Below are 20,431 nucleotides of genomic sequence, written 5' to 3'. Positions count from 1 at the left end.
ATATCAGTGTGTAAAGCACAAGGGAAGAAATGTGCTGTAGCACTGGGAAAGACAAAATACTATGAACAAGGCTGCCTGTTAACCAACAAAGACAGAAACTGAAAAACTACGGATTAAATAAAGAAGTGGTGGTTGGATCCATGATTAAATTCTCACCACTTTTGTTGATAGACAAACAGATGGTAAGAATGACAAGACAAATGCCACACCACTAAAGAATCCAACCTAATGAATAAAAAATCAGACAAACCCACACAATAATTTTCATACTCCATTATGAAGAAAGGATGTGTGAGAGTGATGTAGAAGAGAGAGTATACTGGATAAAGGAAGGTTGAGAATGAATGATCTGCAAAGAAACAGTTAGGAAACTAAGGCTGAGAAGGTAAAAAAGGCCATACAATCTGACAAGGAGTGACATTTATCAAGGAAAGGATCCAAGAGATATGATGAATATGGGAATAAGTGTACAGAAAGATGTAAAACAAGGTCTGGTTGAAAAAAATTAGAAGCCAGAGTCAAAAGAATATAAAAAGCAGACCAGAAGAAGAGGAAGACTGGAGTAGAGAAGAGTGTCAAAGGTATCCATGACTGGTGTGTCTAGACAAGAGCAAACCCTATAGAAGACCTAAACTCCCAGCAAACGACATGCAACAAGTCAAATGTAATGAATAAAAATACCAAGTGAAGGCCCTTAAGATACCAATGAATACCAAAGGAGCTGATGGAAGTCTGAAGGGAAAAGCAAGGAATGGAATGAAAAAACACAAAAATGGTGGATAGAATGTACAATACTTATGGAGGACATTCCTGATAGTCACTGAAAATAAGCATGAATAAATAGACTTCTGGCAGAGGGGGATGAGAAATATGGGAAAGCCTAAAATCTGGAATTTTCATTTTATGAGTACACTGATCTAGACAAAGAACAAGAGTAAATGGCAACATCTACAAAGAAAAAAAATGAAAATCTAGGAATATACAAGAGCAAAAGCTATGTTACATTATTCCAGGTTGCCAAAGAGAACTGAGCACCAAATAAAATATCCTGATGAAGAAAAAGAGCCTGATAAATACCACCTACTTAAGAAGGAGAGAGCACAGTAAAGACAAACATAACACAACCTGAGGAGTCCCAACAGCAAGGAAACAAAGTAAGGAAGGACAAAGCAGAAGTAGAATAGGCTGAGTAGATAACTAATAATTAAAGAAACCCCATCAGAAGCAAGATGAAGTAGAAAAAGAGGGAATATAGAAAGGTAATGAGAAAAAGACAAAAATGTGAAAGTGGGAAATTAGAAAATTAAGTAGAAGGTAAGGTGCCAAATAACTAAGCTGACCAAATTAAATACAAATGATGAGAATAAAGAAAAGGAATGGAAAGAAAAGAAAAATACAAGGTAAGACAAAGAAGTCACATGCAAGGGTACATGACATTCTAGTGTGAGAGAAAAGCTGTTAGAGAAAGGAAATAGTATAAATCTTAATAACAAGCAAGGAGGAAAAACAAGAAAAAACTGCAAGAATAGTGGAGCAGAGTAAAAAAAAGAAAAGAAAGAAAGAATAAAAAAAAGAATACCTGAGAATGAAATCCAGAAATATTGGAAGGTTAAAGTCATTCTTAAATTGTAAGGACTACAAGATACTACCCCAAAGCAAGAGAGATATAAAAGATAATCCAATAGATTATTCCCAGTTGAGCAAAATGAGTCTTGGCTGAAAGGATGAGAGTAAAAAACTCAGTATGTGGTTATACACAAACAGGTTGAACAATGAATGTTATGTCCTAGATAATTAAAAAGTCTCCAAAGTCATCGTAGAAATAAGATGTGTGAATTATGTCACTTACATAGGACTAAATACAAGTCACCATCATTTGAAGATTCACAAAAAGTGAAAGATTAAAAAAGTCAAAGTTGTATTAACAATAAAAATCTCAACAAAAAGAAATCAGAAAAGAAATTTAAACATGTCTGTTCAACATAATGCAGAAGTAAAAATATGAAACTAGCACAAGTGCAAAAGCATAAGGAGAGTTACTGCACATAGACAAAGAATTTTGTTGCATGTTAACATCATGCATCAGAAGAGTTCATGTTAAAACATGTGAATTTAGATAGGAGTTGTCTTGAGATAGTAGCATACAAACCTCTTAAGCAGGTGCATGAGGAAGATAGCTAATCGATGTGTGACAATGAATTGTTTCAGAAGTAAATATTGAGATTCATATTATATTATTCTTTCAATTTACAAAAGTAGCTTTAATATACTCAACATAACTAAGGATAAATAAATTTATCATCTGATTAAGTGTAAGAAGATTAGACTGTTAACATGTTTGTCTAAATGCTGGAACGAACAACTTACTCTAACACTTTCAGTTTCCAGAAAGTAATATTTTAAAATAATACAATTAGTTGACAAATTAGGAGTTATTTTTTAACTCAATATGAAGAAACAGGTACAATGGAAAACACAGTCAACTGCTTATAATTGTTGCTAGGTGAATTTTAACTTGTTTGGAAATTATTAACTATAAATAGTTAATACTATTAACTAGATTTAAAGCATTTAAGTAATTATAAGAGTACTTCTAAAAGTTTATTTTATCTTTTATTGAATACTTTTCATGAAGCTATAAAAAAGGTATTTAATGCCATTTAAGGCATTAAAAACCCTGTTTAATGTAGATTTAATTTACACAATCTATGACATTATTGACATAAACCAATCCACATGTAGTGATATATCTTTCAACAGGTTTCTTTTTTGTTTTAAGATTTTTAAGTTCAACCTTTTCTTTGAAAAACTTGCTCAATAGATCTGCATCTTCTTGTCTACAGGTCTTGGAAAAATATGTTGTGGTTCCCTGTGTAAAAAAAAACAACTAGCTAGAACACAATGCAACTTGTTCACTTAAAAGTCAAATAAACTGTGTATATATATATATATATATATATATATAGAGAGAGAGAGAGAGAACAAAATTTAGTGATGTTTTAACAATTAAAAAGAAAAGAAAGAAATCGACTTCTAATGCTTTTAAACAAACACTCAAAGTTCTTTAAATAGAACAATGCGACACTACCTTTTGATTTTTCAAGGGAAAATATTTAACTCAACTGAAGTACATAAAATACTGAAAGCTAGTAATTACATTTCTAATAGAATAAATACACTTTATTCTTTCCTATATTAAAAAATAAATATAATAATAAAATATTGGAAAAATTAGTTTGAATCTGGGTTCATAAGGTAAATATTTATTTATCATCCTATACAACTGCAGCTCATAGCTTTGTATACATGTACCTCTATCCAGATAACTCATTCCAGATAGGCAGACTAAGTAGAAAGGAAGGTTGGTGCCCCTTATCCATATGGCATAGCCTCCTTATCAATATGGGCTAAAACATGCCTAGGAGGTCATCAAGACATAATGAGGATCTAATAGAAGGTTTACAAAGCTGCTGAACCTGAATCTTGCATCATGTTTTTGTATTCCTGGCTCTCCTTTTGATTCTGAAAGGTATTGAGTTTGAAACTCTGTTTATACCCTTACTCTCAAGCTATAGGAACCAAATTCGGTACACATGCTCAGGAGAATGTCCTAATGGGTTTTTTGGGGAGCACAAATCCCTTCAGGTAGATTCTACAAGAATAACTGGAAATACTGAAGAAGTTTAATTGGTACAATAAGGATATACTTATTCATCATGAATGACAAAGTGCCTTTCAAAGAACAGATATACTTATTCAACATGAAGTATACATGTTTTTCATGAGCATAATTGATTGATTGATTGATTTAGGGTTTTATGGCACAAAGCAGCTAGGCTATCTGTGCCAAACGTCCAGTAAAAAGGTAAAAATAAATTAAATGTAGTAAAATACATAAAAGGGAATGAATGTAAAACAAAACATCATTGAAAAAAAGAAAAAGTATAAAATCAATGTTGACACCTAGTCTACAATGTTAAGATAGAAAGCAGAGTAAGAAAAGTTGTGAAGGACTTTCTCTAGCAAAATGGTAATGATCATAACCCGCCAGGAAGACTAACAGGTAAGTACAAGAACAACCGTCAGTCACCTGAAGTTGGCCTTTCCAGTCCTGGTTCCGGGTTATGTTGTCATAACAGTCATTACCAAAAGGCAAAATAAGAAAAGTGTTTAAAGACATATAGCAAAATTGTAATAAAAATTAGCCAGATGTCCTGTAAAAAGGTAAAAGTAAAGTAAATGTAGTAAAATTCATAAAAGGAAACAAAGGTATAAACAAAACAGCAATTAAAACATAAAATGGCATAAAACCAATGTTGACATCCAGTATACAAAGTTGTAAAGGACTTCCTGTAGCAGAATGGTAATGATCATAACCCGCCAGGAAGACTAACATGTAAGTACAAGAACCACCGTCAGTCACCTAAAGTTGGTCTTTCCAGTCCTGGTTCCGGGTTGTGTCATTATGGCCAGTACTAAAAGGTAAAGTAATAAAAGTGTTAAATGACATGAAGCAAAAGTGTAATAACAACTCGCTAGAACGACTAACGGGTAGTTCAAATGGATAGTTCAAACAGCAGCGTTATTCACCTGAAGTTGGCCTTTCGAGTCCTGGTGTTGAGTTATTTATTGTTCTGGCCATTTTACAATATCAAATTGAACTAGAGAAATTGAGACTCTGAAAAGGGAACCACAATTAAAAAGGTGTAATGAATAAATATCAAACACTTAAATCACTTAAATGAGGTCAAAAAGATTAATGGCCATTAAAAAACTAAAAACTTTATTAAGGTGGACAGTATCACCATCACCAATAACACTGTCCAATGTTACAGACAAACCCTGGGACAGAACATGTTTAAAATAGTGCCGTCGTTGAGAGTCGTAACGATGGCAAGAAAGTAAAATGTGGTTTACAGTGATTTGAGTGTTACACAAACTACACACTGGTGCAACAGTTCCAGATAAAAGAAAATGACGAATTAAAAAACTGTGACCAATGCGTAGTATAGTTAGAACAATTTCCTCCTTCCGAACCTTATGGAAGCAAGACGGCCAAAGCCTGAGCCTTGAACACAGAACCATAGTCCATGTACGGAATAGGCACAGTGGTGATAGTGCCAGAGCAGATAGATTTAGCTGCCATGTCTGCAAGCACATTTGCGCGAATACCAACGTGGCCTGGTATCCAGAAAAGCCGGATAGAAGTAGATGTTAATAAGAAATGGGTCAGTCGGTTTTGAATATCAGCGAGAACAGGGTGTGAGCCAACGTGAAGTGATCCCAAGGCCAGCAGAGAACTAAGGGAGTCAGTATAAAAAGTGCAGTCGAAGTACTGCTCAGCTTCAATATGATCCAGGGCAAGAGATATGGCGTACAGTTCAGCAGTGAACACAGAAACTGTAGAGGGGATTCTGCACGCAACCACTGAACCACAATAAACCATGGCAGAGCCCACAGAGTCATCTGATTTTGAACCATCCATATAAATTGGAATAGAAAAGTTGTTCGAAAGATGTTCAGTAAATAAAAGATGGTACTTCCAATTTGGAGTATCTGCCTTTTTCAGATGACTTAAAGAAAGGTCACATTTGGAGACTGTAATAAGCCATGGGGGGATGGGCTGACCAGTGGATTCTGCAATGTTTTACAAGGACAGACCCAATTCATCCAATTGCGCCTGGATGCAAAGGGCAAAAGGAGCAATGGCAGATGGTCTGTTTTGAAAAAGTAAGACCCACTGAGGAAGGAAAACACATCCCCAAGTGGGATGCTTTGGTAAGGAGCAAAGTTTCAAAAAATACAGTAAAGACAGTTGCAAACGGCAAAGGTGCAGAGAAGGTTCGTGAGGTTCCACATATAAGCTCTGAACTGGGGAGGTGTGGAAAGCCCTAGTACAGAGACGAAGTCCTTGATGATGAATGGGGTCCAGCATCTTTAAGGCCGAGGGTCTGGCAGAGCCATAGACCATTGATCCATAGTCGAGTTTTGAACGAATAAAAGCACGATATATCTTTAACATAGAACATCGATCTGCTCCCCAACTGGTGGTAGAGAGGACATGGAGGATGTTCTGTGCTCTTGTGCATTTGACCCGTAGCTGCTTTAAGTGTGGTATAAAGGTCAGCTTATGGTCAAAGCTAAGCCCCAAGAACTTGGTCTCAGAAACCACTGGCAGCGAATCTTCACTGATACAGAGTTCAGGATCAGGGTGGATACCCCGTTGGCAGCACAAATGCATGCATACAGTTTTAGAGAGAGAAAAATTAAAGCCATTCACTGTGGTCCACTTCAGTACACGATTAAGGGCAGTTTGTAGTTGCCGCTCAATATATCTCATGTTTGAGGACTGACACGAGATGTGAAAGTCGTTAACATAGAGCCCGTTTGCAACAGTGAGAGGGAGTTGTTCAGTGATGGCATTTATCTTTATACTAAAAAGTGTGACACTCAAAACACAGCCCTGAGGGACCCCAAGTTCCTGTACAAAAGAATGGGAAAGTGTCGAACCCACATGAACTTGAAATCTCCTGTCCATTAAAATTTTTTTAATAAACATAGGTAAATGGCCACGTAACCCATATATATGGAGGTCTCGCAAAATGCCATACCTCCATGTTGTGTCATAAGCCTTCTCAATGTCAAAGAATATTGAAACAAGATGTTGGCATTTGAGAAAGGCTTCTCTGATTCATGTTTCAAGTCGAATTAGGTGGTCTGTGGTGGAGTGCTGTTGTCAAAACCCACACTAGGTGGGTGAGAGGAGGTTGTTTGATTTGAGGAACGAAACAAGACGAGCATTAACCATCCTCTCTAAGGTCTTACAGAGACAGCTTATCAAAGTAATTGCACGGTAGTGTGAAGGAATCTTGGGATTTTTCCCAGGTTTAGAGAAAAATAAGATAATAGCCTGATGCCAGGCATCAGGAAAAACATTCTCCTGCCAGATCCTGTTAAAAACAATTAGAAGAATATCAAGAGAAGCAGGAGAGAGATAGCACAGTATGTCATAGTGTACATCATCAGGTCCAACAGATGTGCTGCCAGACCAATGAAGGGCCATTTTCAGTTCTACCAGTGTAAAGGGACAATTATAGTCAAAAAGACAATCAGTTCAGAAGGAAAGAGGTGAACGCTCTGCCGGAGTCTTGATGGCCAAGAAGGTGGAGGAACAAGCAGAAGTGCTAGATATCCAGCAAAAGCTTTCACCTAGAGAATAAGCTATGCTCCAGACATCAGCTACCTCTTGGCCATCAGAGAGTAAGATGGAGAGGGGACAGAATTGTAGTGCCCACTGACCTTTCGAATCTTGTCCCATATGACCTTGGAACTGGTGGTAGAAGATATGCTAGTTGTGAATTTAATCCAAGATTCCTTCTGGCTTTGACGTCTTACCCACGTAGCATGTGCTCGGGCCTGTCAGAAAGCAATGCGGTTTGAAAGTGTGGGATATGTACGGAAAGTATCCCAAGCCCATTTTTGAGCCTTCCGTGCCAAGTGGCAAGCAGGATTCCACAACAGACGAGGGTATCGTGGAAAACGTGTCAAGGTTTTAGGAATACACTGAGCAGCTGCTTATATAATACAGTCAGTTACCACTGCCACACAGTCATCTATTGATGTCTGATTCACGATGGAAGGATCAAGTTCTGCGAGAGCAGTGAAAGTGGACCAGTCTGCCTGATCCAGCTTCCACCAGGGCACGCAAGTAGGGTGGCATCGACCACAGCCAGTCTCTCTCAAAAGTTAAAGAAAATGATCACTGCCTAATGGATTACTGTCAACCCTCCACGAAAAACGGAAGAATAATGAAGGGGAGCAAACCGAGAGATCAATAGTGGTAAAGGACTGACTAGGTGCATGAAAATAAGTGGAAGAACCAGTATTGAAAAGAGAAAGATTATGGTCAAAGAGCATACATTCTACAGAGCGACCCCTCCTATCAATAACAGTACTTCCCCAGAGAAGATGATGTCCATTAAAGTCCCCCAGGATTAGAAATGGAGATGGCAACTGTTCAACGAGAGCATCAAGGTCTGATTGATCATTTGTCTCTCCAGGGGACAGGTAGAGAGAACAAACAGTGATGGTATGACCCAAGGAAACATGGATGGCTACGGCCTCCAAGGGTGTGTTGAGTCACAAAGACAGAGTGGGCACATGCTGATCAACCAATAGTGCCATCCCTCCATGTACTCGTCCATCACACAGCCTGTCATTTCTGTATAGAAAAAACTGCCGAATGATGACTGTATCAGCAGGTTTTAGAAATGTTTCTTGTAAGGAAAGACATACAGGATGGTAGGAAGCAATCAGTGTTTTGATGTCATACAAATTAAAACGCAAACCTCGACAGTTCCAATGTATCAAGGTGGCCATTTTTAATGACAGGTAGGCGAAGTGGCTAAAGAACCCTTCTGTTTACGACCACATCTTTTTTTTCCTTACTGTACTTATTCGGAGGAGGTCTATCGACCTCCATGGATCCTGCCCTGGGTCGATGGGGCAGGTCTTTGTTGTTGAAAGGGGATTCCAGTGTCTGAGGACGCAAACGAATGATTGTTTTGCATCTTGGGGTTGGATAAAAAGATGTATCAGAAGAAATGCCTGTATTTGAAACCGAAGGATGTGGATCTTGAGATTTGTTCTGTATGGGAGGAACAGAGATGGGTGTAGAAGTCGATTCATCAACCTTTTCAACCATGGAGGTCAAAAGGCTTTTCATTTGTTTTGAAAACGATTCTCTTTGAGGTACAGAGAGATCTGTCTGCACTCCCACTGTAGTTGTGGAACAAAGTGCAGCAGCACATATCCGAGATGGAGTGGCGGACAGCAATTTCCGAGCCTCAGGATAACTAATGTTGTGGGTCGTTTTCAAACGCTGCACCTCTTTTTCCTCCAACCATTTTGGGCACGAAAGAAAGTAGGAAGGGTGGGAACCATTGCAGTTGACACAATGTGGGTCCGTGTGACACTCATAGGCATCATGTACAGGAAACCATGACAGAACGTCTTTGAGTAGCCAAACCTCTGACATTGGAAAAATCAGAGTGGGTATGGAGTATACGCCATACCCTGCAATTTAGATAACCTGCCTTGATGGTGGTAGGTGCACGTGGTGATGTAAATGTTAAAACGAGGATATTTGTCGGCAGTGTAACTCCGTCTTTGCAAGTGGAGATGTGCCTCATTGCAGAAACTCCTTGAGTGGAGAGACCAGCGAGAATCTCTGACTCGGGGACATTCTTCAAGTCCCTCTCAATAATAACTCCTCGTGATATATTCAAGGTAGCATGAGAGGTAACCTCAATAGGTACATCCCCAATTGCCTTTGAATTCAAGAGGAATTCACTGTGTTGGGATGTGTATGTTTCAACCAATATGTCTACAGATCAAAGCTTCTTTACTGACTTTGGAGAGCCAGCAAGTACCTCCAGTCCCTTCTGAATAAAAAAGGGGGACATTTGCCCTAAAGGTTTTTTCTGAAAGAGAATGTAATATAAGAAAATGGGGTACAGGTGTTACAGATGTTGAAGATTGCTGCTCAGAGTCTTCAAGATGTGGTCATTTACCTATTGACTGTTTTTCACTATTTGATTTAATTTTTTTACTGGAGGATCCATAGGGAAAAAAGGAAAATTTCGGTACCCACTGATCCCACCCACCATGGAGCCCTACAAGGGGATGCACTACAATGTCATGCAAGAACATTGCAACAACGCCAGGGTTTCGTGAGCACTATACCCAAACACCAGCATCAGACACAATGTCCTTAACACCCATTGAGAACTTCCAACACTGGTACTTGGTTGACTCTAGCCCAAGTGGACCAGTCGATTGACCCAAGGAGGCCACCCAAAGGCCGCCCGTCTACAGGAATTCAAGGCCAAATTGGTAGCCAATGAGCATGATGATAAATGGTAGACTGGCCTTTAATTAAATGACAGATATTTATTTTTCATTAACACATTCACTGCTGATGGTGTACACGTGCACATTTAGCATTCATTCATGTGTGCCATAAATATAAAGATGTAAAAATTAAATATTTTAGATTTATTATTACTAATATCATTTAAATTGAAAACACAGCAATATTGCATCACAATTCATATCAGCAGATGCTGTAAATGATACCAAACATAACAGCAGTTAACATGTTAAAATACTGAGGAATGGCAGACGACCTTTCAAAACACCGATGCACTTTAGTTACTGGGTATTCTACACTTATTATATATTTTTATAAAATAAAATATGTCCTAAATTTAAAAATATTTGTATATTCATATTTTTTTACCAACCAACCTTATCAGCAAATCCTAAATGCTTTTCTTGATCTTTTAAAGAATACATCTTTTCTGAACATTTTTCCCACAGAAAATTAATGACATCTGGCTCAGATTTAGAGGCAGAGCTGGATTTGATAAGTTTCTCAAGCTTTTCCTGAGATATAACCAAAATGAATAGAAAATTATAAAGTGTAAAGCTATATATTCATACATCGTAAAACCAAAAGACACTAAATTTACTTTTAACTTAAGGTTATACTACATTACAATAAATATTATTGCAATTGACTTCAAAAATATTTTTATTGTAAAATTTAATAACAATAAAAACAAATTAAGAAATGTGGATGAAATATCTTTGTACAATCTACAATAAATTCAATAAAAAAGTGGTACAGCTCCATACTGCAGGTACATAGCAACATTATTAAAAGGAAGTATATATATAAAAGCTTTCTTCAAAACAAAGACCACTTGAATGATAAAAGAAACATTTGTTGCTAATCTGAATAAAGTTAGTAAAATACAAAGTAGTCAAGAACTTTTTAATATGAATTACATGTAACTACTGAAACAAATACTGACTAGACTTCACTTCTGAAATCAGAAAAACAAACTATAGGAATACTAAAAATATGTGAAGTTTCTGAATAAAACAAGAAAACTAAAATTATTATTCACACATACTTTTGGAAGGTTAGGGATAAACTTAGAATCTCCAAATCCCCTGTAATTTCCCATGTTGGTGAAGATACCTGAGGAATACACTAGAAGAGCCTACAACATAGAATAAAAAAAGTTTTACTGTTTGTACATACATAGTATGATTATAACACAATTTTTCTTTTAAAAGAAATTCATACAACCAGCTAATATCTAAACAAAACAATGGTAGAAGAGTAAGAAGCTCTGAACATTCTAATTAATATTAATGGTCTACAGGCCACCCATCTACAAGAATTGAAGACCAAAGTGGTGTGTTAGGGTTGGGTTGGACCCCTCAAACACCAGAATCCTCTCCCCCCTTCACGAGTTGCCACGCACAGCAAACATATGGGTGAATGTTTAGATCCCAGAGGAGGTAAACTGAAAGAACAGAACCTTCCCTGAGAGGTCCTCTCACCACGAACAGGAATCCACACCTAGGGGAGAGAAAGTGTTTGAGGCAGGACAAATCTATCACAGGTGACCAATCTGTTTTGTTTTTCTCGGAACAACATGCAGCCTGAAAAAAAGGTGAGGAACGAATCTGATGTCCTATTACAAAAAATTATGTACCACCTCTGACAACTGTTAATAGTTGATAGGATTCCAAAACATAGGGAAGAAAATGGGTACTTGAGATGAAGGAGGAGAAAGAAATTGGAGGACAAGTTCCTCTAATAACATGAATAACCCACTGATATGTGGCAAAATATCACCATAGGGAAACAAATTCCCACAAATGGGATCTTACTGGACCAGAACCAAATGGGTTGTCACCAATAGTGTTGGTGTCACATCCTTCTCTGTTGAATAAAAGAAGATGAGGAACCCCTGGAGGGAGGAACAGCAAAGGATTGAAAAGTACTGGGATGGGAAACAGAAATAGGACTTATCGTGGTTCTGACTGAGGCAAATAACCTACCACAGAGGAAAAGGTAGGCTGTTGACGCACAAACTCCACACATAATTCCAAAGTCTAAGATACATGATCAAAACATACCACCAAAAAAAATGGGCATACATAAATCCCTTAGCCAAATAAGCAGCAAATAAACCTGGAACAAGGCTGCATCAAAACGCAGAAGATCTCAACAAAAGAGAAACTAGATTGATAAAACAAGAGCCAAAGACAAAAAATGAGACAACATGGAGGTAAAAATGGAGAGGCTTTCTCTCAAAAAATCATCAGGATCTCAGGATATTATCTTGGAAAGGAGATGGATGGTAGATAAATACCATAGAAGTGAAGTAAGGATAAGACAAAAACATGAAAACTTGGCATGGTTTAAACACACAACATAGATCCAACTGCCGAGAGTAAAGAAAGTAAAGTCAGATTGATTGTAAGCCAAAGCAAACTGATTTGTAGCTCATGGAGGGTAAGGTATACTGGTGCCCTGAACCAACTATGAAGCAAAATGCTCAGCAAGAATCTTAATATCCAAGAAAACTAAATACAAAGAAGAAGAGCTATCACTTAATAAAGAAGGATGGAGATCATAAGAAATTGGGGAAATGGATAAAATAACACATACCTCTAAATCCATGTCTAAAAATGCCATATTAGGCCTAGCTAATTCTGCAGGTTTGGCATTGGAAGACAGAAAAATGCAATGGTGGCAAAAATGCTACCAAAATCTTCATTGATCTAAATAGATTTGATGTGTTCAGGAGGTAGTGATGCAAATTTAGAAGAAAGTGGTTTAATCAAGTAATGATCAATCTCACGGATAATTGCCAATAAATCCAAAAATAGGCCACTCCCAACTGCAGCCTGTGAAATAGTGCTTGTAGGATGTATGGTACCCAAAGTAATAATATGAACCTCAGAATTCACTTCTGAAATACGAATCAAAAATGAAAATATGAGAGAAAAATTAATGATTTGGAAATTAAGTTAATGTAAAAGGTGTTTCCAGTATAACAAAAATTAATGAAGAAATCTCACTTCAGAATTGAAGGTATTAAATTACCAGTGCAAAACACACAAGACACCAAAAACAAAAGATATATGAACCCAATTACTGCCAAATGAAAAGTGGTAGTTAAGTACATATGGAGTCACATGTATCATGGGAGTGTCACACTCTTTTTAATAGAGTTGACACATGAGGATTTGTATGAAACAATGAAATCAGTTAATTCCAATAGAGGGGAGATAGGCTTTGTAGCATGCATAAAAAGATTTGTGCATATAGAAGGCAGCACTGAACATGAATAAGTGTTCATGTAAGAAAAGGTAATGCTCCATATTGGAAGTGTAATTTACTGAAGAATCTTGTGTGAATTAAAATTATGATCAGAAGAACTACATCTTGCAACACAATTTCTCACAATAACAAGAGTGAAAAAATATACTACCTGAAAATCTTCATCAGTAAGATCACATCCTTCAATAGCTACTTGATGAAGTTCTTTCAGAGACTGTTGCTTATATATCTTGTGTAACAGTGTGTAAATCAGTGGGCTCTCTACAGAGGTCTGAACAAGAGAAAAAAATTTTGGGAAGTTGTCATGCTGGCATGTCTTGTTTCTCACCAAAAACTAGCAAATAAGATTCTACAGTATTAGTACATAAAAATATCTTTATTTTAATCTGTTCCCAAGCTACTGTATAAGTGAAGACTTTTTTCTAATGTTCTGTTAGGATGCTGACACAACAAAGTCAGCTTGATACTGACACAATTATTAGTAATATTCATATTATTTTACTTCATAATTTTTTTTAAATCAAAGAATGGATTACCATGTATCACTCAAAATATTTCTCTAAGAATGTAAAAAAAAAAAACTCCATAGTTTATTAAATAAACAAACATTTTTCTGTTATATATGTATGTACTAACATGAATGCTTATGTAAATAACATATACTGGTAAAACAATAATGCAAGATTAATAAATATTCTGACACACAGGTCTATACAAATAACATCTCATAATTGTTCACATAAAAACAGAATTTACCACATAATAAAAGATTTTACTTTCATTATGAGAAGGTTACCAACAGAGTTAAACAATTATTCCTAAATATTAAAACACTACAAAAGATTTAAGCATTCAGTACATCTTAATTTCATTATTAACAGGTTCAACAGAATTAAACATTTAATAAGGAATTTTACTCTCAATAGTTAAGAATTTAATAAAATATTTTACTTTCATAATTAAAAGGCAAACAATAAAATTACACACTTATTAAACAATCTTACTATCATTATTAAAAGGTTAACAATACAATTAAGCACTACTTGTACAATTTTACTTTCATTACTACAAAACAAAAATTATAACCAAGAAATTAGTTTCAGAAATTATGATCAGACAGAAATGTAACTCTTTACAGCACCTAAATAACATCAGAAGGTTTTTATTTGTATTAAAAAGGCAAACTCCATAGCTATTGAGAAATGCTTATGTTAAATAGGATATTATAAATAAGTAGAGAAACATTAAAGGAAAATGTAATAAAAAGTAAGTATTATAATACTACTATCCTTTAATAAGTTAAATTTCCATCAGGATACAATTATATGTTGGTAGATTACAATAGAATTGGTTACTGTCCAAAGAATCAGGAAATTACACACCACTTTTTATTGTGTAAAAGTGGATTACATTAAAGTTCAGTCAAGCACTGAAAGCTTACATTGTGAATGATTGTTATTCAACCAATCAAAGTTGCACATCAGTATAAAGTGCATATAAATACAAGAAGTCAAACTGTATTGCACTGGCATTAATTACTTCACCATTTGATATCAGTCAAAATGTGAAGTAGAAAACAATTCTAGTCCAGATAGTTTTCTACACAAATACAATGAATTGCTGCTAAGATTATTTTATAAACTTGTTTTCTCTTGGTGATTGCCCCTTTACCTTCATCCTCGGAGGGGGGAATATTGCAATCGGGTCTGTTTGTATCTATTTCCAAACACATTTCAAAACCTAATAGGCTGATGTACATAAAAAGTTTACACAAAATGGAAACTCAGTTTGGCACAGTCTTCTCCAAATTTAGTACAGATCCAAATCTGGATTCTGGGATCCTTTGAAGTTTTTTTTTTTTTTAATAATGGGGAAACAAGGTATTTCCATGGTTTGGGGTTAATAATTCTATAAAGTGTGATCAAATTTATAGCAAATTTCATAGGTAAATTAAGGTTGAGATTCCTCATCACACTTAAAAAAAATGAACCAGATCATTGGTTCTAGATCTGAGAAAGATATTCCAATTTCTCAAAGGTGAGATTTGATATTATTCAATATAAATCCATGTAATCTTGAAATAAGTGGCAGGGCAGGGGTATTCAGTCTTTCTGATTGCTTGTTTTAATTTGTATTCATACTTTTTCTGGAATTAAACAGCATAGATTCCATCAAAGTGAAGTTGCTATATTTACACTAGCTGCAACATGATTACACTGATGCCACTAATGCTACACATGCACAATCATATATTTCAGGACAGCATCTTAAACTACAACCATGCACTCCTGTAACGAAAGCTATAGTTGCTCAAGTTATTCCATTATTAAATAACTACTGATGACTAGGTCATGGCATTTATAACGATACTCTAAGCTTATTGACTGTTGCACTTGCAGATTCATAATTTAATTCTACAGTTTGAAATATATTCTGAATTTTATGTTTCAAATGTAGCATTTGCTGAGAACAAGATCAGTCACAATACCTGTAATGTTTGGCAACAACTCTCTTCTAAATATTTCACTCACTGCACATGTATATTTTTATGACAAATGTAGCTATATAATTCATATTATGACAGTGATATATATATATATATATATATGCATGCATGCACGCACATATATATCCATTACAATAAATATACATAAACTGTTGTAGCTAACTGAATATATTAGTAGTTAAGAATTTTATCACATACCTAGTGATGGATGCTAGAACTTAAATGCCAAATGAGAAGCATGTAAAAATAAAAGATTTAGCTGAAGAAAGATAGTTTGTGTGATATATAGCAGTCAGAATTGAATGAAAAATTCTGAAGAGGGTTTGTGAGCCATGTAAAGTTAATTACAGATATGGTTGAGGTAGAAAAAGTCCAGTAATGATATTCAGTATCTTAAAATAACTTTTTTACACCAGGGGTGAAATTATCATAAAGTAAAGGTACACAGCTGGGTGGAGTGGATGTGTTTTTAAAAAAGAAAGAAAGAAATCTACATGTAAACATGAAGAACGACAATTTGAGTGTCAATGAATAAAGGCTTTCTGATGGAACAGGGGAACACACACATCCAAAAAAACAACTAAAAATGTTCCTGTACCTGTAATGCCTTAAAAATACGTTCTAATACTTAGTACCATTTAGTACCGGCAGAATTTCACCCCTGTTTGCAAGACAGACAACAGTTTAGTATTAATATGAACATTATTTCAAGAAAAAGAGAATACAGTTTAGCATGAAGTGGTTTCATTAGTTGCAGTGCTTAGGAAAAATAATCAAACTCAATGGCTGTAATGGATTTGAACCTAAAATAAATGAATAAGACAGGTTGGAGATGCATGGTCTTTACAGATTAATATCAGTCCAATTTGTCTGGCATCAGCCACTCACAGTTTGTTTAATGGCAGAGTAAAATGGTATTATAGTCAATATACAACTTGTATAATGAAGTGCCACGGTGGATTAGTTTAAGTCTTGGGTCATATCTCAAGCAAGTGTTGGATGATGAAACCCTAACTGCTGAGAAGTACATTCAGTTCCTAATCCATAATGTCATTCCCTCAGAAACACAATTCTTCAAGCAAGATTCATCTTCCCTCAAGATGATAATTACAAGCACATAGATAAGATCTAATGTAGAAGCTAATGGAATGCTCACAATCACAGTATGACCTCAAAAATCCAATATAAATGCTCTTGAAGCTTTAATTGCTTATATTACAAATGGAAAATTCACAAGTTGAATTAACTATATCCTACAATCTTTAAGAGAATGTATGACAATATGAAAATAAGGTGAAATCTATATGTAAAGCAAAAGACTTGCATGCAAATAATTAGTAAAGTACACAAGTTTTTTGTATTTTTTGCAACACTATAATACTTTGTACTAATAATACATGTATATATACCATCTAGTTATAATATCTCTATTTGCAAATCTCAAGTAAATCACTTTTACTGAGCTAATTATCTACATACCTACACAGTAAAATCATACCTGAATCAAAACAATCAAACCTCCATACCAAGCTGCTCGAGACAGATAGTGAGCATAAAGCTTTTCTTCATTAGTTAATGCTTCAAAAGCTTTCTCACTGTCTAACAGTACAACAGGCTGGTCATTTGGAAAAACAAATTCAGACATTTTCTTCAAACAACTGGTTCAATATTGCACTGAAATAATAAATAAATCATTCAACTTTCATTAATATGTAAAAACATGTATAAGTAAAGATTTTAAATAAGGTACTGAAAGCTAACCCAAATTTTATTTTAAAATTTCCTAATGATTTTAAAAGACCTACATATGATTAGAAGTTTAAATATGTAATAACTTGATCTTTATTATATCTAATCACATACTGCTACTGATCACACAATTTTAGTTCTGTATTTGAAATTCAGTTTGACAATAACCTTAAAACACTCTCATGGATGTTATCCTGTTTCAATCTTTCAACTGAAATAACACTCAATAATGAAGTCATGTGGCTTTAGGAAGGTGCTGAAATGTCTATTTAGGAAGGTCTCATAAATAAACATTTTCTTTCTACTCAGACTGAAATATAATCATGAATATGTAACAAAAGCTAAAATGCCAACAAACATTTAAATGAGTATGTCAATTACTTTTTGGAACATAACGAATCAATCACTAAGCTCAAAATATGGAGCTCAATACAGCATTAGTTCTCCCTCAAAATCTATAGAATCCTATTAGCATATACAAATATGCAGTGTTCAGTAAGTACTTTACCCAACATCAAAACATTGCACTGCTTTTTAAGTCAACCATGAGTATACATTGCAATAGCAGTTCATATTGCACAATGTACAAGGTACCAAAACAACAGGATTCTAAACTTTTCAACCCACAAAACACAAGCACAAACTGCAACTTGGTTCAATATCCATTACTTTGCAATGCAGGTGTTTTCTTCTGGTCTAAAATAGTTATTTTATTGTTTAATAAATATTGTAAAATTCTAAAACTGACAAAAGATTTGCTGGTTAAATTATTTGTAATTAATAACTCTTTTGATATAAAAATTGTTATATATTTCATGAATTTTATAGAGATACATTTGTAGCAGAATTTTAACACAGCTTTGATTTTGGAACATTATGGTGATAAACTAACAATGGTGCCCACCAGATTTTCTTGAGATCGGTAGCTCAGTGGATTAAGAAATCATACACATCTGTAATAATGAGATTACTGAGAAAAAATGCTGCCAAGACAATATTTCTTTTTGGCAATGAAAAAAGCATGAAGAAAAATAAACTTAAGTCTAAACTTCATTGTCAATAATGTATGCTCTATGCTTTGAAATATACCAAAGATGCACCACAGGGACAGACCCTTATAATTTTTATATAATGTTTTCGAATAAATCTTTGTAAATATTATTTGTATGTTAAAAATTTAAAATCAAGAGTTTACAAATAGATTATCTTACTTTTTATTTATTTATTATTTTTTTACCTTTTAGTACTTATTTTAATAACTGAAATTTATAAAGTTATCGATATCATTATCAAATTTCATACTTCACAGTTAATACGATTTTGTACTACTATAACTTACAATTAACTTAAAAATCGACTGAAATACTCAGACTAACCTAAACAAAAAATTCGGGTTTGACGACCGGTCTTACTATTCTCACCTACCTTATCTATCACCATACGCCCAATGCCATTACAGTGGACGGATCCTATAGATTCACCTGGCTAAAGGGCGTCTAGCGGCACCTTCCTTTTTGCTTAATTGATGTACTAGTAAAAAATAATAATATGTATATATAATATATATATATACACACACATTTGGCATTTGATTTTTATTTATGTTGTGATGTTGATAAGAGCATAAATGTTTTCACATATTCACTCAAAGCTATTAAAGGGTTACCTGTGTTTGTCATTTACATTTTAAAGCTAATAAGCTATTGCAAAAGCGTCTACTCAACAGCATCTACTGCCAGTACTTGAATTACAAGAGACCGAATAGTAAGATTTCTCAAATATTAAACCTAATTGTATTTCTTCATTCTGTTGTCTTCAGGATGCAGCACAAAATATCAATGGCGTTTTCTAACTGTCCCACAGATAATCTTGTAAGCTTTAATTATATTATCACTTATGCTTCTTTTCTTAAGAGAAAATGAGCCAACAAATCAAGATAGCTAATCATTCCATCCCGAAAATCATCATAGTAGCTCTCCTTGAACCCTCTTCAACAAGTCAGTATTTCTTTTTTGAGATAAGAAAACCAAAATTTTAGAGATTACTTCAAATGAGACATGTAACCAATGATTTTTTTTACAAAAAGAAACTCATTACTACTTTGTACTTAGTTTTAATAAGTATGTCTATGTGTACAGAACAGCACTTATTGTTTTAATGGCTTATTTATAATTATGTTGTCCTTTTCGTCAGTCATGCTGCTGAGTTCACATCTATATTGAATGTGTCACTTGTTACTCACGTTACATTACTACCTTGAACTTACTGTTATTAAAAGTCATTTGTACTATTTGGTCAACTTACTAATCAATCTTCACTGTGTGCTATTGTGGTTTTGAAATAGCACACTTACCATTCCCACCTGTAATTTTGACTAAAACACTTTCATTTAAATAGAAATGACCTTGAGTGAATGTTAACTAAAATACAAAGTTAAAGGTTGGGTTCTTCCAATAAGATAGTTGTCCCACAATAATAGTCAGTAAGACCTGCTAACTGTATGTTTAAAGACAACTAGACTTTAAAGTATAATGGTCTATTGAATTTACAACAAGGATTGTCATGCAGAAAAACTTGAAAGAAGCGTTACTTGCACAACAACAGCCCAAACTGGAAATTCCGATAAACAGAATAATTAAAAAGAATTAAGTTTTAAATAAGAAAACAGTAGGTACATAATACTCTCCTGTGTATTACACTTTAAATGTTTATCATTAAACCAAGTTAAAGTTTGGGAAATGCTACAAAACTTCAGTTCAAACAAATCAATTAAGCTTCTCAAAGCTTAAGCTATTGCAAATCACACCTATCATAACTCTTAACTTAAACACGAGAATCTCTTTATCTGTTTGTTTTTGAAGTACGCGCAAAGCTACACGAGAACTATCTATGCTAGCCGTCTCTAATTTAGCAGTATAAGACTAGAGGGAAAGCAGCTAGTCATTCCCAATTCTTTGATAAAAGAGTAG

General features: G+C 34.7%; 1 protein-coding gene across 3 annotated transcripts in view; it reads right to left on the bottom strand.

Moving 5' to 3' along the window:
* Positions 1–19,001, bottom strand: part of DppIII (dipeptidyl peptidase 3) — a 49,391-nt gene extending 30,390 nt beyond the window's left edge. The window contains exons 1-6 of one of the 3 annotated variants that reach the window (XM_076497927.1): positions 18,888–19,001; positions 17,212–17,387; positions 13,359–13,478; positions 10,980–11,069; positions 10,309–10,446; positions 2,795–2,869 (exon numbers count right to left, since the gene is read on the bottom strand). In XM_076497927.1, the coding sequence (XP_076354042.1) occupies positions 2,795–2,869; positions 10,309–10,446; positions 10,980–11,069; positions 13,359–13,478; positions 17,212–17,358 (570 nt within the window). In that variant the 5' untranslated portion in view covers positions 17,359–17,387; positions 18,888–19,001. Of the gene's footprint in view, positions 1–2,794; positions 2,870–10,308; positions 10,447–10,979; positions 11,070–13,358; positions 13,479–17,211; positions 17,388–18,366; positions 18,556–18,838 lie in introns of those variants that run through there. The other 2 variants (XM_076497928.1, XM_076497930.1) reach the window with 2 other exon arrangements.
* Positions 19,002–20,431: the final 1,430 nt, after the last annotated feature.

This window comes from Tachypleus tridentatus, chromosome 4, assembly GCF_004210375.1.
Source record: "Tachypleus tridentatus isolate NWPU-2018 chromosome 4, ASM421037v1, whole genome shotgun sequence".
In the NCBI taxonomy this organism is placed as follows: Eukaryota; Metazoa; Arthropoda; class Merostomata; order Xiphosura; family Limulidae; genus Tachypleus; species Tachypleus tridentatus.
The sequence above is the reverse complement of the archived record's forward strand: the minus strand, read 5'-3'. Positions and strand labels throughout refer to the sequence as shown.